Source organism: Phytophthora ramorum (genome assembly GCF_020800215.1).
Source record: "Phytophthora ramorum isolate Pr-102 chromosome Unknown Phyram_PR-102_s0001, whole genome shotgun sequence".
Lineage (NCBI taxonomy): Eukaryota > Oomycota > Peronosporomycetes > Peronosporales > Peronosporaceae > Phytophthora > Phytophthora ramorum.
Genome location: NW_027150647.1, coordinates 596,978 through 612,798, shown reverse-complemented (window position 1 = coordinate 612,798; position 15,821 = coordinate 596,978). Strand labels below are relative to the sequence as shown.

Sequence of the window (15,821 nt, the reverse complement as noted above, 5' to 3'; positions counted from 1 at the left end):
CTACAAACGGTGCAAGCTGTGTAAGCAAGTTCACGATGCCGGAAAATGTGAAGCCTTTCAAGAGCTTACCAACCTGCTCAAGACCAAGGTTGACAAGAAAGAGCTCAGTCCTGAGCTCCAAAACCTCGTATTCGGCAGCCATTTAAACTAGGCAGCCCGCCAACTGAAACTGGGTTGGTTCCAATCGGGCTGCCACAGTTAGCCGAACCCGTGTTCACGGCAGATTGCATCTACGCAGTGCCGACTGCATCGTGTTTGATTTGCACACAAGCCCCGTCTCTATCGACAAAAGGGCGAATTATGCGCCCTTTGAGTTTAATTGACTTGACTTTGTATAGTATAGATCGTAGAGTCTATAGCAGCTCCTCGCGAAAGGATTAACGGAGAGCTCATAGTTTTTCAAGAAGAGACAGCGAAAAATAAGCGCTTTACATTTGACTTCCTCTACCACCAGTGGGGTCTTTCGCAACTCTGTAGGCGACTTAGGTTGTGATCTCTCTCAGGTGGTACGCGTTGTAGTCCTGTACGTACTTTTTCCAAAATTTCTAGTTCGCATCGGTCTTGTCTTTTACGTGTAGGAGCTTGGCAACATCGATCGGCTGCTTTTCTGCGAATATGAACTGCTTTAGCACCTCAGTCTCGAACTTGTTTGAAAAACCCATCGTGTTCGGGTTCTTTTGTGCCACTGTAATAGCCTTTACCAAATCTTCGTCCCTGTGCGTAGTTGCCAATACAGTCCGAGGGATATTCTTACCAGGGAAAGACTTGTGGAAGTCATCCATGAACTTCATCCAATATGCGAACATCGGGCTTTCGAACAGCTTTGAGGGCTTTATCCGATCTAGTTTGAGTAACTTGAAGGCGTCACCCGGCGACTGCGACCTCCAACTTGGTGGCCACTTCCCTCGTCCCCGCGACCTTCTTTGCAGCGTCGAGAATCTTTACGACTGCTTCGTCACCGTAGTGAGTCGTAAGTTTAGCGATCGCTGACGTTGTCTTGCCAGGATTCTTGGCGGTGAAATCGTCCACGTACGTAAGCCACGTCGTGAACTGCAGGTTGTCTAGTAGTTTATCTCCAGCCTTGGTAAGCCGCAACCGAATAAAGACGTCGTCGACGGACTTCCCGTTTTCCAGCCAGGTCTGGAGTCTCTTCGTGGTGGCTGTCGATACCAACGCTTTGGCCTTTTCAATAACGGAGCTTGGAAGGTTCACTCTCTCTTCACCGTCGTCGTCTCCGTGAGCGATGAAACCCAACGGTAGCGAGCTGATCGTGATTCGCGATGTGTAAACGGGCCTGAGTCAGGGAGTCCGGTTGAATAATCTCCGATTTCTTGTGTGCGGTGGCCGTATCGGTACTGGCCAGGAGTGCGACAGCTAGCAGCCCAACGCAGCTCAGACGCATCGTTCTCTTTGAGAGTACCGGTACTCGGGAGAATGTTGAGTAGTAATTAGGAGAGCTGTTCACGGACAACTAATTTGTGGAGCAAGAGCCTCATGCCAAGAGGATGACCACGTAATACTCCAGTACGGGTGTTTACCACACAGCCTACATAACAGAGGGATTTCCGATGTTTTTTACCCAGCCGATCCGAAATGTGTATCTCTGAGGAGAGACTGTCGTCACGACAGTGTGGTCACCAGTCTCTATTGGCATATCTTCAGGTAATGATGTACATGTAGGTATTGTATCGTACCAAGGAGTACATGCACTCATGCAAAGTGCACAGTACATCCTGCTGCAGTTTTGGGTTTGCACTCGGTAAATTGCAACGCAGTTGTATAAATTCGACTCGGACTGCGTTGTACTTACGTTATTTGAGAAACAGAACTTTGGAGCAACTCGCAAACGTCTTACCTGAATTTATCAGGAGTTTGCACCAATGGCCAGGATGGCGCAAGAAACATCACCTTACGCAGTCGTTGTTGCCCAGTAACTTGTTGTTGATACCCTCGAGTCGGCACCAACCTATCGGCGTGGGACTATAGTCATTGGTTTGCCTCCATTGGCGTTAGGTCCGGCCAGGCCCATATCCTCGAGGAACTTGTCCATCCGTGCGGACTCCTTCGCCTAGAATTAATTGCAACACACAATACGAAAAGACTGAGCAACTCACACCACCAAACCCGTCATTTGGAAACGCTGTACCTTCAGACCCGCGAGCTTCTCTTCCTGCATCTCCTGTTTGCGGCGTCTCGTCGAGTCACGCTGAGCCATCCGGCGCTTGAACTCCTCGTCGCCATCTCCTCGACCTCCGCCCATCAGAAAGTCTTCGCTCACATCGAGGCCATCCCGTGCATCATCGCGATCTCTCGCCGCACCATGGAGCTTTTGGCTCAGTTGTCGTCGCTTCTCAATTTGAGCCTCTCGTCCTGTAGCTTTGGGTGCCAGTTCGTCCATGACCGTATCACGATATTCTCGTTCTCTTTTCTGGTCCAGCTTGCGACGTCTCCACTGCTCCTCCTTGTCTTCTTCGAGTTCCTTGGCTCTGCGTTTGCTCTTGCTGCTGTCCCTGTCCTCCTCCAACTGTGGGCCCTTCACACTCTCCCGCTTACTCCCCGAACTCAGCAGATTTTCTCTCTTTGTGGCCACATCCACCGAGTCTTTAGCCGTCGCCAGCTCGAATTTCTCCTTTTCTCCCAGTTTGGCGACGAACCCCCAGCGATGACGCGTCCGCTTGGTCTGCTCCACCACCGCGTCCGGCAAACCTTCGTAAAACATGGTGGACAACTTGCCCCGGTTCCATTTCTTGGCAAACTGGTCCGTAAACAGCTCGGTCGCCTCGTCCGTCGACAGATCATCGACATATTTGCCCCTGATAGAAACAGGAGATCATAACATATCAAGAAGAAAATAAGACCAGATAGTCTCTTTATCTAAAAGAAATAGCAACGCACTTTGTCTGTGCGAGCCACACTCGGAACTCCGTCTGTCGCAGAAAATAGTCCTCTTCCGAGATTTTGTTTGTGCCTTTGGGCAGTTTTGTGTCCTCATGGCGACTGGTTTTGTGACTTTTGTGGCGCTCGTCCTCGGACCGGCGGCTGGCCTTGCGACTGGAGGAGGACGAGGGCTTCTTCGAGTGCGTGTGCAGCTTGCGGCCCCTGTCGCCTGTAAAGAAGACGAAGACGTTAGAAGAGCCCTGCAGGAGAGGAGAAGAGAGCGAACGCACGATGATCTCGCCCCATTTTGATACATGCAGGTAAAACAATTGTGGCCAATCGCATGTTGTATATCCTACAAACGTATCTAGAAAAGCAGTTACTGTACGTTGTGATCGTTGACGACATCGCGTTTCGATGTCGTGGGCTGCAAACAGCGAACCAGAGCATCGGAGCGATCGTGGTGGATACTGCATCACCTGTTTGGAGAACCACACACTACAAAACGCGGTTGCAGCAGTACTCGATTCCCACCGATTGGCAAATATACGAAAGAGGTGCTCCGCCACGACAGCGTACCTGTCAGGTGGGTGAGTGAGAAGAGAATCCCGGCAGAACTTTCCAAAATGCTCAGTGGTGTGGATACCGCTGATGAAATGATCCAGCGATACATCAAGATAGCCAACTTAGTGTAGGGAAACATCGCGCAAGTCCGCTTTGGATGATGATGCAGCTAATATTTGGTCATGATGATACCGGTAAGTGGCCTTCTATTTGATGTGTATGTTTCCTATCAATGTAGTAATAACATAAAAGACGCGACTTGATCTCACTCGTCTGTCCTGGTGGGGTTGTTTCCAGTTGATCTTGTAGCGTGAAGGTGGAAAGGTATTCCTGCATCGAGTCCGGGGTTGCGTTGGGTTGTTGTAGGTGGAATTGTCGAGTCTTGTGTGTGTGTGTTTGCCAGTGTTTAAACTGCTTCCAGGTCCGCTTTTGCTGGTGTGCTCCATTGCACGACGAAGAATCGCTGTAGCACATGACTTAGTTTCTCGGCGGGGCTGTCGCTCACGGTTGTCTCTGGTTTTGCACTGAGGGCTTCTGAATTGTTTTATCCACGCTAATGCAGGTAATATTTCGACGCTAACCTCAATAGTTTTGTAGTGTCGCTGCAATGGACATGGGAACCGCTCTTTGCTTTTGACAGGTTGACAGGCAGTAGCGTACTCCGCAGGTTGTGCACTTTTTATTAATAACTCATTGTGGTGGTAGCAAACGCTTACCCAGGGTCTTGCGCGTGCAGGTACAGCGTGAAAGTGAGCTCCGTTGTCTATGCTTATGATCCTGCTTCCCTGGCTTTTGCATTACTACATGCACTGTATTGTACAGACGTTCCTCTAGGTCGTGTAGGTTGTAATGTAAGCAGCTCAATCGAAGGTGCTTAATTAACTATGGAAATTATCCGTTCGTCCAATGACGCCCCCAAAACGCACCATCGGCCTCTGCTGCTTGCGGCCAATGGTCAGGGGAAAGTCAGTTCTTGAAGTCTTGTCTCTAGTCACTTGTCCGTCATCATGATGACGGTGCTCACTCATGAATGTGTTACCTGTATTTCAGGATATGGGCTCAAACTTAATAAAGAAAACATAACATAAAACTCGTTGAGACAGAGCATATTATCCGCGAAATTTCCGCGCGTAGCTGATTCAATCGACCCTGACAAAGTGCTTGACATACTGGTGGACACGGTGCCGCTGTGCGGGACCTCTACATGTACCTGCCGGTTATATACAAAGCGCCCGTCATAAAATCCCTTCATCTTACTATGCAGTAGGCATATCCAAGTACGGGCTCGACTTGGTAGAAAGCCACACAGTTTGATATCGGTCGATTCCCAAATGGCTTGGAAACTATCGTCCTGAATCGGAAGGGTCTCTCGATTCGCTGCATAAGCTGGTCCTTTCATCGCCGCTGTGCTACAGTGCTACGTTATGCGCACCTCGGTGTTCCGATACCGCGTCATATCTGTTTATCGCTGCTGGTGGACTATCGCCCACTATTGTGGCCGACTGCCCGTAGCGCTGCCAGCGAGGACCGGGGAGACGCAAGTCTGGACCAGAAGATAAGCTGGGCGTTATGTTAGCACAAGGATGGCGACTAGGACGGACATAGGAAGTCGTTAGCGTAGCTAAATGACACCCATGTAGCTCACTGAAAAACGAACACTAAAAATTATTGCCCACTACAAAATAATGCTATAACAATACTCAGCAAACCAGTAAGAAGGCTAGGACAAGGTGAATAACATGTGCAAAGCTGCTATTTCTTATTTTTTCGTTTTTCAGTGGCGTACATTGATGTCACTTAGCTGCGCTAACGACTCCCTATGCCCGCCCTAGCTACCGTCCTTATGCCAATAAGTACCCCATGCATTGCATTAGGTAGTTACACTCCGATCTGCATGTACCATGATCACTCGAACACTACCAACACGATTGTCAACACACACACACACACACACACACACGATCCCCGCTCTGCTTGTGGTCGATCCTGCAATTGCTACTGTAAATGCTGTTATACGTTTTAAGAGGTTACCCTGTCCACGAAGCCGTGTAGCAATGCACTGGTCCGGATGGTATGGTATGCTGGGAAACAGATGCTCAACCTTTCTGGGAAGAATTTACAGCTGCTCCTTGACCTTTCCAGCTCGAATGGTAATTTCATTCACAAACTTGCCCTCTAGCGCTCCAGTCGGAGGATGCACCGCTGTTTGCTTATTACGTTGACTATATCGTCCGTGCTTCTAAGCCTCGATGCCAGTGCAGCGGCGCAACATTCTGAACCAAGCCTCGCCATTGTTTCCAGCCCGCATCGTCTCGTAGTTCCAGACAAGATCGATATTGTCCCCACGGTGAGATTCTTGAGAGCTGGCCATACGGCGCCTGATGAAGGCGAAGAGAGAGCGGGGCTCTCCGTGTCCATGGCCGAGAAGGCTAAAACGTTTCTCTCCTCGTCGACAATCTCCACCGAAAAGCTCCAGAAATGGCTCAGCAGCGGCAAAAATGCAGACACCGTTTTCTCGCGCATGAAGCTTACCAAGGCTGGGGATGACCTGCTTTCTAACCCACAGTTCTCCGTGTGGATCAAGTACGTGGATGATTTGAGCGCCAAGTACCCAGCCAAAGCGACGTCGGCGATCTCGACGCTGACGACTCAATACGGCGATGATGCACTGTATAAATTGCTAGAATCTGCGAAGAAGCTCCCAAGGACAGAAAATCTCGCCACCAGGCTGCAAACGGAACAGATGCAACACTGGGCTACCGTCGGAAAGTCCCCTGACGACGTCTTTCGTCTGTTCGATCTCCAAAAGGCAGGAAATTCCATTCTCACAAACCCGAAGTTTACCTCATGGACCACGTATGTGGACGACCTCAGCGCACTGAATCCGGAGAAAGCAGCATCGACGATCCCAACCTTGACGACTTACTACGGTGATGATATCCTGTTCAAGATGCTTGATGCCGCCAAGAAGTCGGACGAAACAAAGAGCATCGCCACCAAGTTGGAGGCCCAGCAGCTTCAGGGATGGCTAAAGAGTGGGAAATCGCCGGACAGTGCTTTCGTTCAGATGGGACTTGGCAACGTGGAGGATAATCTGATGGCGAGTCCGCTTTTCAGCACTTGGGTCAAGTACCTGGATGATTTCAACGCACAATACCCCGCGGAGAAAACTGCTCTGCTTCATCTTTTGACGAAGAGGTTCGAAGATGAACCTTTGGCAAAGATTATTGCTTTCGGAAAGACACTGGACAGTACGAAGGCAGTGGCGACAAGGTTGGAGAACCAACAGAGGCAAATCTGGCTGACCAGTGGTAAATCATCGGACGACGTCTTCACGCTGCTGAAACTTGACAAAGCACCAGACAATTTCTTCGACAATCCGCTGTATAAGACGTGGGGCTCGTACATGAACGTCTACAACAACAAACATCCGGGGAAGCAAACGAACTTGTTCAAGACGTTGACGACCAAGTGCAAAGACAAACCATTGATCAAAATCCTCGAGGAGGCGAAGAAGTTTCCGAATCTCGAAAGCACTGCCAGCAAATTGCAGACGGAGAAGATCCAGAGTTATCTCGCCAGCAAGAAATCTCCCGATGAAGTCTTCACGCTGCTTGGACTCGGCGATGCATGGGACAATGTTATTGGCAACCCACTGTTCAAGACGTGGCTAAACTACGTGAAGAAGTTCGACCGAGAGAACCCAGGGAAGAAAACGGATTGGTACTTTACACTCCATACGAGCTACATGGATAATGGCGTTGAATCGATGGTTAACAAGGGGCTGCAAAACCCAAGCACTGTGAAAATTGCTGAAAAGGTGCAGGGAGGACTGCTGAAGCGTTGGCTTGTCAACGAGGTGTCTCCAGATCATACCTTCAACTGGATTCTACGATATCCCAAGACGGACGAAAAACTTTTTGCCGATCCACGTTTCGAAACCTGGGCCAAGTATCTGAGTGACTTCAACCAACGATACCCCGACAAGAAAACAAATGTGATCAATGGTTTAAGAACCAGCTACACCAATCGATCTCTTTTGCAAATGTTCGAAGCGACGAAGAAGGTCCCGGGTATGGAGAAACTGGGCACAACCTTGGAGAACGCGATGCTCAACAAGTGGGTGCGTGATAAGGAAAACCCGGCAGAACTTTCCAAAATGCTCAGTGGTGTGGATACCGCTGATGAAATGATCCGGCGATACATCAAGATAGCCAACTTAGTGTAGGGACGCATCGCACAAGTCCGCTTTGGATGATGATGCAGCTAATATTTGGTCATGATGATACCGGTAAGTGGCCTTCTATTTGATGTGTATGTTTCCTATCAATGTAGTAATAACATAAAAGACGCGACTTGATCTCGCTCGTTTGTCTTGGTGGGGTTGTTTCCAGTTGATCTTGTAGCGTGAAGGTGGAAAGGTATTCCTGCATCGAGTCCGGGGTTGCGTTGGGTTGTTGTAGGTGGAATTGTCGAGTCTTGTGTGTGTGTGTTTGCCAGTGTTTAAACTGCTTCCAGGTCCGCTTTTGCTGGTGTGCTCCATTGCACGACGAAGAATCGCTGTAGCACATGACTTAGTTTCTCGGCGGGGCTGTCGCTCACGGTTGTCTCTGATTTTGCACTGAGGGCTTCTGAATTGTTTTATCCACGCTAATGCAGGTAATATTTCGACGCTAACCTCAATAGTTTTGTAGTGTCGCTGCAATGGACATGGGAACCGCTCTTTGCTTTTGACAGGTTGACAGGCAGTAGCGTACTCCGCAGGTTGTGCACTTTTTATTAATAACTTGTAACGTGTCTGTTGTTTACCCTGCACGTTCGGGCTTGGTCACCTAACCAGTTTCACAGTCCAAAGTCCGTCAGGCCGTCGTCTACAGAACTCCTGTAGCCGCGCCGGTGTGTACCCGCTGGTACCACGACCTATTTTATTTGCGTTTTTCGTATCGATTCTCTACCTACTCGTTTTGCAAAGTGCTCGCAATGAACACCAAAGGCGACAGCGTCGTTCACTTGGCCACCGGACTTACGCCTCGGGCGCCTATCCGCTTCGTGCAGCTTTCAGCAAACGCGGGCCCTTCGGCCACTTAAGCTATCGTCCTTGTTGCCCACTGTCCGCGTCGCCGTACACAGCCACCAGGACGTACGTCGCCGACGTCAGTCCCCCAGGGCAGCTTGTTGTCGACTCGGGGCACGTCGGCCTCCTTCTCTGCTCGTTTCGTTCGTACAGCCGTTGCTGCAGACAGCTTGGCCCGGATGGCCGCGCTGCTTTTCGTTCTCTGGAGCTGGTGCCTCGCAGCTCAACTCTCGTAGCGGGGCTTGTGCTTCACCTCGCAAGTCTTGCACTGGGGCTTGTGCTTCACTGCTCAAATCTCGTACTCGGGCTTGTGCTTCACCGCTCAAATATTGTACTGTGGCTTGCTCAGCTACTTCTTTCGCCCTCTTGCTTCCAGATCTTACCCAGATGGCTTGTGAGCCTCCCGTTGTCAACCCACCAACCATCCGATCTTTCAGCATGCGTCCTTTCGTCGAGCGGCGCCCACCCTCAATCAGCAACCGCTCTCCATTCGCGCAATCTTCGAACGTCGCTGCCGCCAACTCATTACACGGCTTCCTCAACTCCAGGGTTTTCCACGACCCTGGCCGCCTGATACAGTTCGTCGTACTCGGCCACGCTACACCATCGTGCGGGCTGTAGCCCATCGATCGGTCGGAGCTGGTATTCCAGTACGTATTGCCCAACTCGGTTTCTGCGCCTGCGTCTTCGTACTTCCATCAACTTGCCGCTTGTGGCGGTTGTGTCACTCGTGCCTTCCATTGCGCTGCGATTTCGTTTCGTCTTGCCTCCAGGCGTGATTCGATGTCGAGCTGCCGTCGTTGCTCGTATAGCCGCTCTTGGCGTCTCGTCATTGACCCCCACTTCGATCCGATCTTCATATTCGAGTTGTGCACCAATATCGTCGGCTTCTTGTGGTAGCAGCGGCGTCGGAAAATGGTAGCTCACCATGAACGAGGCGTGCGCTATTATTACGTCCCGCTTCCCATTCTGATCCTCCCGCTGTAACAAGAAGTTGTCGTAGCCGGCAGGCTCGAGTATCTTCATAGGACCCATCCACTGGTGTACAAATTTCGTGGCCTTGGGGCCGCGCGGAGGGTTATACACCCATACTCGATCGCCTGCTTGGAACACTCGCTTCCGCCTAGTCTTTCGGTCGTAATATCGTGCCTGACGCTCCTGTTCTTTGCTTCGCGCCCGCTCAGCGCACTCGTAGCTTCTACTCATCGCAACCATCAGTCGACACGAATATTCCTTCTTCACCGTCTGGAGCAGTTACCGATACTTGCACCGGCGTCGCTGCATTTCGTGTCAAGCGAGCTCGGCGAGCCAGCCTTACAGTCGCTACCTTCACGTCTCCGTCGCTGCCTTCCGTCCTGAACGGAATCACCACTTGCAAGTTCCGTTCGACGTACCGCACTTCGTTGCGCTCAAAATCTATAGTCGCTTTGTGCCGCTGCAAGAAGTCGACACCGACCAAGAACTCATCGGTACACCCCTCGATGATACACGCAGTTATGGTGATGTTCTGTCCGAATGCATTACGCATCTCGAAGGACCACAAGCCCACCACATCTAGCAGCAATCCACCGATTCCTTCAACACAGTCCACGGGAGCTGGACCTCGGACTCGTTCACCTCGCGCCATCCAGTCGGTGCCTGCCACGGAGTAGCGTGCACCACTATCCAGCTTGATGCGGTGGCTTTCGCCGCCCACCTTCATTGTCGTCGTCGGTAAGCCGTCGCTTGCCTCCGCGTCTATCACCTGCTCGTTTGTCGCCGCGGTCACCCCCGATTTTCGTGGCTTCTGGGCAAGACTAACTCTCGCTCGCCGGGCACTTCGTTCCGACTGTCCAGAGGCGTCGTGCATACGGTGCGTGCGTCGCCTTCGCAGTTCTTGGCGGGCTTCCTCGGCCGGTAATCTCCGTCGCGCCTGTCGTGCGTCGTCTATGGCTGTCACGGTTGACTCAATGCCCCCCGTGTCTGCTTCTTCGTGACGCCTCCGAGCATGCCGCGCTCGCTGTTGCTTCGCCACCTTCTTCGAGTGCTTCAGCACCGCACGCACCTTGGCCATGCTGCCGTACTTTGCTAGTTCAGCATCGTTCAGCTCTGTTTCGAGAGGCAGCACAATTTCATCCAACATCGCGCTGGCCAAGGTTTCTGCGGTGCCTTCCCCAGCCACCACCACATCGTTGCTCGTCGACTCGCCGCCTTCCTCAGTCGTTAACACACCACCATGATTCTTCGTCGAGTTGCCGTACTTCATCGCGGTTCCGTCCTCTTTGTTGCTCGTTCTTGTTCGGTCTCCAGCAACGCCCATTCCACACCCGGTCGCCAGGTACGTCCCACGTACCCGAGTACTTGTTCCAGACGCCCTGCGGGTTGGTGAAGTGCGCCATGTCTTCTATTTCGACGCCGCCCGCGAGTGCACTCGACTCTACCATGTCGCTCAGACTGCTGCCAACGCCTGGTAACATCATCGTTTGGCCGGTGGTGCCGTTCATCGAGATCAGGTATGGGTTTGGGGCTGTCGCCCACGCCTGCCCAATGTTTTGCATGCCCTGGGCCACATTGTCGATGGGGTCGTCGATTTCGGTGGCCTTATCTACTGCCTGTTCCAGCGTCTGTGGTTTCGGGGTCTGCTTCACAAGTTGTCGTGTGGTTTTGTCCAAACTACGGTAAAATTGAGCGAGTAGCACCCTCTCGCTCACTCTGTTCTGCCCGGTTAAATCTCGCAAGCCTGCCGCGAAATCGGCAAACGTCTCTCCAGGCATCATTCTTCTTCGGCTCACCCGCCATTCCGCCGCGGACTTATCTGGTCGCTCGCCATAGCGGCGAAGGAGCGCAGCTTTCAATCTCGTCCAGGTTCGTTCTCGCTTCGGCAACTCTTGATTCATTTGTACCCACCATCGTGCCGCATTGTCTTGTAATTTGTTACCGAGGAGATAGTATAATTCTTCGTCCGACCAATTGCCGCGCTTTGCAACTCGGGCGCCCTGTAGTGCCAGATCTACCTTCGAAATCCAAGTGGACACCGACACCGTCGGTGAGGGCTTGAAGGGCAGCAACTCTAAATCTTTGATGCTCCTCCGATGTGGTCGATGCTTCGTCCTCGTTCTCGTTCGCACAGTCGTAGTTGCGGTTCGCCGTTGATGGTCACGCCGGCGCTTTCGTCGCGAGTCCACCTGGCTGTCGCTACTTGCATCGCTACTGCTCATCCCACTGCTACTGCTGTGTCGGTGACTCATGTCGCTACCGCGATTCGTTTCGTTGCTGCTGCGATGTCCGTCGTTGTCGTCATGGTAGCTGCTGTCGCCGTCACTACTGTCTCTGCCGCTGCTGTCTCCTTCATCCCCATGGCGGGTTGACACTGACGGCCTGGCTTGATTCGTTGTTCTCGTTGCTGTCGTCGTTGGTGGGGGTCGTCCAGCACCCAGCGCTACTGGCATCGTTGCCATTGGCGTCACGTTCGCCGGGGTTACCACAAACTGGTCGACTCGCTGTTCCAGTCGATTCACTGTTGTCACTAGTTGCTGCATTATCGTTGTCAGGGCGCGCGATACCGATGTGGGGTCATCGGCTCCAGCTGCTCCATCGTTTGTCGGTACCGGTCCCGCCGTTGCAGTGGGCTGGTTAATCGTACGAGCTGGCGTACGGGTTCCTACTGCACCTGTCGTCGTTGTGGTTGTAACAGCGGCGGGTGGTGCATCCGTCGTTCCTATCGTAGCTTGAACTGGTCCTGTCATTGTCGCGCTGCGCGTCGTCACCATCGTCGTTGTTGGTGTAGTTGGCGTGTTTATCGTTACCGTGTCTGTCGGGATCAGTGGTGTTCTTGTAGTGGATCGTGAGCGCGTCGTGACACCACTAACCGCAGCCATTGTCTTGGTTCGTGCCATTCAGTACGCGTACGTGTCGCCAATTCAGTTTCGTTTTCTTTGACAACGCCCCTGTATGACCACCATGTAACGTGTCTGTTGTTTACCCTGCACGTTCGGGCTTGGTCACCTAACCAGTTTCACAGTCCAAAGTCCGTCAGGCCGTCGTCTACAGAACTCCTGTAGCCGCGCCGGTGTGTACCCGCTGGTACCACGACCTATTTTATTTGCGTTTTTCGTATCGATTCTCTACCTACTCGTTTTGCAAAGTGCTCGCAATGAACACCAAAGGCGACAGCGTCGTTCACTTGGCCACCGGACTTACGCCTCGGGCGCCTATCCGCTTCGTGCAGCTTTCAGCAAACGCGGGCCCTTCGGCCACTTAAGCTATCGTCCTTGTTGCCCACTGTCCGCGTCGCCGTACACAGCCACCAGGACGTACGTCGCCGACGTCAGTCCCCCAGGGCAGCTTGTTGTCGACTCGGGGCACGTCGGCCTCCTTCTCTGCTCGTTTCGTTCGTACAGCCGTTGCTGCAGACAGCTTGGCCCGGATGGCCGCGCTGCTTTTCGTTCTCTGGAGCTGGTGCCTCGCAGCTCAACTCTCGTAGCGGGGCTTGTGCTTCACCTCGCAAGTCTTGCACTGGGGCTTGTGCTTCACTGCTCAAATCTCGTACTCGGGCTTGTGCTTCACCGCTCAAATATTGTACTGTGGCTTGCTCAGCTACTTCTTTCGCCCTCTTGCTTCCAGATCTTACCCAGATGGCTTGTGAGCCTCCCGTTGTCAACCCACCAACCATCCGATCTTTCAGCATGCGTCCTTTCGTCGAGCGGCGCCCACCCTCAATCAGCAACCGCTCTCCATTCGCGCAATCTTCGAACGTCGCTGCCGCCAACTCATTACAAACTCATTGTGGTGGTAGCAAACGCTTACCCAGGGTCTTGCGCGTGCAGGTACAGCGTGAAAGTGAGCTCCGTTGTCTATGCTTATGATCCTGCTTCCCTGGCTTTTGCATTACTACATGCACTGTATTGTACAGACGTTCCTCTAGGTCGTGTAGGTTGTAATGTAAGCAGCTCAATCGAAGGTGCTTAATTAACTATGGAAATTATCCGTTCGTCCAATGACGCCCCCAAAACGCACCATCGGCCTCTGCTGCTTGCGGCCAATGGTCAGGGGAAAGTCAGTTCTTGAAGTCTTGTCTCTAGTCACTTGTCCGTCATCATGATGACGGTGCTCACTCATGAATGTGTTACCTGTATTTCAGGATATGGGCTCAAACTTAATAAAGAAAACATAACATAAAACTCGTTGAGACAGAGCATATTATCCGCGAAATTTCCGCGCGTGGCTGATTCAATCGACCCTGACAAAGTGCTTGACATACTGGTGGACACGGTGCCGCTGTGCGGGACCTCTACATGTACCTGCCGGTTATATACAAAGCGCCCGTCATAAAATCCCTTCATCTTACTATGCAGTAGGCATATCCAAGTACGGGCTCGACTTGGTAGAAAGCCACACAGTTTGATATCGGTCGATTCCCAAATGGCTTGGAAACTATCGTCCTGAATCGGAAGGGTCTCTCGATTCGCTGCATAAGCTGGTCCTTTCATCACCGCTGTGCTACAGTGCTACGTTATGCGCACCTCGGTGTCCCGATACCGCGTCATATCTGTTTATCGCTGCTGGTGGACTATCGCCCACTATTGTGGCCGACTGCCCGTAGCGCTGCCAGCGAGGACCGGGAAGACGCAAGTCTGGACCGGAAGATAAGCTGGGCGTTATGTTAGCACAAGGATGGCGACTAGGACGGACATAGGAAGCCGTTAGCGTAGCTAAATGACACCCATGTAGCTCACTGAAAAACGAACACTAAAACTTATTGCCCACTACAAAATAATGCTATAACAATACTCAGCAAACCAGTAAGAAGGCTAGGACAAGGTGAATAACATGTGCAAAGCTGCTATTTCTTATTTTTTCGTTTTTCAGTGGCGTACATTGATGTCACTTAGCTGCGCTAACGACTCCCTATGCCCGCCCTAGCTACCGTCCTTATGCCAATAAGTACCCCATGCATTGCATTAGGTAGTTACACTCCGATCTGCATGTACCATGATCACTCGAACACTACCAACACGATTGTCAACACACACACACACACACACACACGATCCCCGCTCTGCTTGTGGTCGATCCTGCAATTGCTACTGTAAATGCTGTTATACGTTTTAAGAGGTTACCCTGTCCACGAAGCCGTGTAGCAATGCACTGGTCCGGATGGTATGGTATGCTGGGAAACAGATGCTCAACCTTTCTGGGAAGAATTTACAGCTGCTCCTTGACCTTTCCAGCTCGAATGGTAATTTCATTCACAAACTTGCCCTCTAGCGCTCCAGTCGGAGGATGCACCGCTGTTTGCTTATTACGTTGACTATATCGTCCGTGCTTCTAAGCCTCGATGCCAGTGCAGCGGCGCAACATTCTGAACCAAGCCTCGCCATTGTTTCCAGCCCGCATCGTCTCGTAGTTCCAGACAAGATCGATATTGTCCCCACGGTGAGATTCTTGAGAGCTGGCCATACGGCGCCTGATGAAGGCGAAGAGAGAGCGGGGCTCTCCGTGTCCATGGCCGAGAAGGCTAAAACGTTTCTCTCCTCGTCGACAATCTCCACCGAAAAGCTCCAGAAATGGCTCAGCAGCGGCAAAAATGCAGACACCGTTTTCTCGCGCATGAAGCTTACCAAGGCTGGGGATGACCTGCTTTCTAACCCACAGTTCTCCGTGTGGATCAAGTACGTGGATGATTTGAGCGCCAAGTACCCAGCCAAAGCGACGTCGGCGATCTCGACGCTGACGACTCAATACGGCGATGATGCACTGTATAAATTGCTAGAATCTGCGAAGAAGCTCCCAAGGACAGAAAATCTCGCCACCAGGCTGCAAACGGAACAGATGCAACACTGGGCTACCGTCGGAAAGTCCCCTGACGACGTCTTTCGTCTGTTCGATCTCCAAAAGGCAGGAAATTCCCTTCTCACATACCCGAAGTTTACCTCATGGACCACGTATGTGGACGACCTCAGCGCACTGAATCCGGAGAAAGCAGCATCGACGATCCCAACCTTGACGACTTACTACGGTGATGATATCCTGTTCAAGATGCTTGATGCCGCCAAGAAGTCGGACGAAACAAAGAGCATCGCCACCAAGTTGGAGGCCCAGCAGCTTCAGGGATGGCTAAAGAGTGGGAAATCGCCGGACAGTGCTTTCGTTCAGATGGGACTTGGCAACGTGGAGGATAATCTGATGGCGAGTCCGCTTTTCAGCACTTGGGTCAAGTACCTGGATGATTTCAACGCACAATACCCCGCGGAGAAAACTGCTCTGCTTCATCTTTTGACGAAGAGGTTCGAAGATGAACCTTTGGCAAAGATTATTGCTTTCGGAA

The 15,821-nt window shown here is 51.8% G+C and overlaps 3 protein-coding genes across 3 annotated transcripts in view; 2 read left to right on the top strand and 1 right to left on the bottom strand.

The window, feature by feature from the left end:
- Positions 1–1,966: 1,966 nt before the first annotated feature.
- Positions 1,967–3,183, bottom strand: KRP23_122 (Style cell-cycle inhibitor 1; the record flags this gene model as incomplete). The annotated part of the gene is made up of 4 exons (XM_067882564.1): positions 1,967–2,068; positions 2,147–2,813; positions 2,896–3,106; positions 3,168–3,183. 4 exons carry the CDS (start codon positions 3,181–3,183, stop codon positions 1,967–1,969), a joined length of 996 nt encoding a protein of 331 aa, XP_067750677.1.
- A 2,452-nt stretch (positions 3,184–5,635) lies between these two features.
- KRP23_121 (RxLR effector protein) lies at positions 5,636–7,669 on the top strand (the record flags this gene model as incomplete). Its single annotated transcript, XM_067895855.1, has 1 exon — positions 5,636–7,669. The coding sequence occupies one exon, from the start codon at positions 5,636–5,638 to the stop codon at positions 7,667–7,669; it is 2,034 nt and encodes a 677-aa protein (XP_067750676.1).
- Positions 7,670–14,776: 7,107 nt separating this feature from the next.
- The window catches only part of KRP23_120 (RxLR effector protein PSR2), a gene marked incomplete at both ends in the record, with an annotated part of 2,070 nt that continues 1,025 nt past the window's right edge, over positions 14,777–15,821 (top strand). Inside the window, one exon of the mRNA XM_067895852.1 lies at positions 14,777–15,821. This exon is cut by the window's right edge and continues 1,025 nt beyond it. Coding sequence (XP_067750675.1) covers positions 14,777–15,821 — 1,045 coding nt within the window.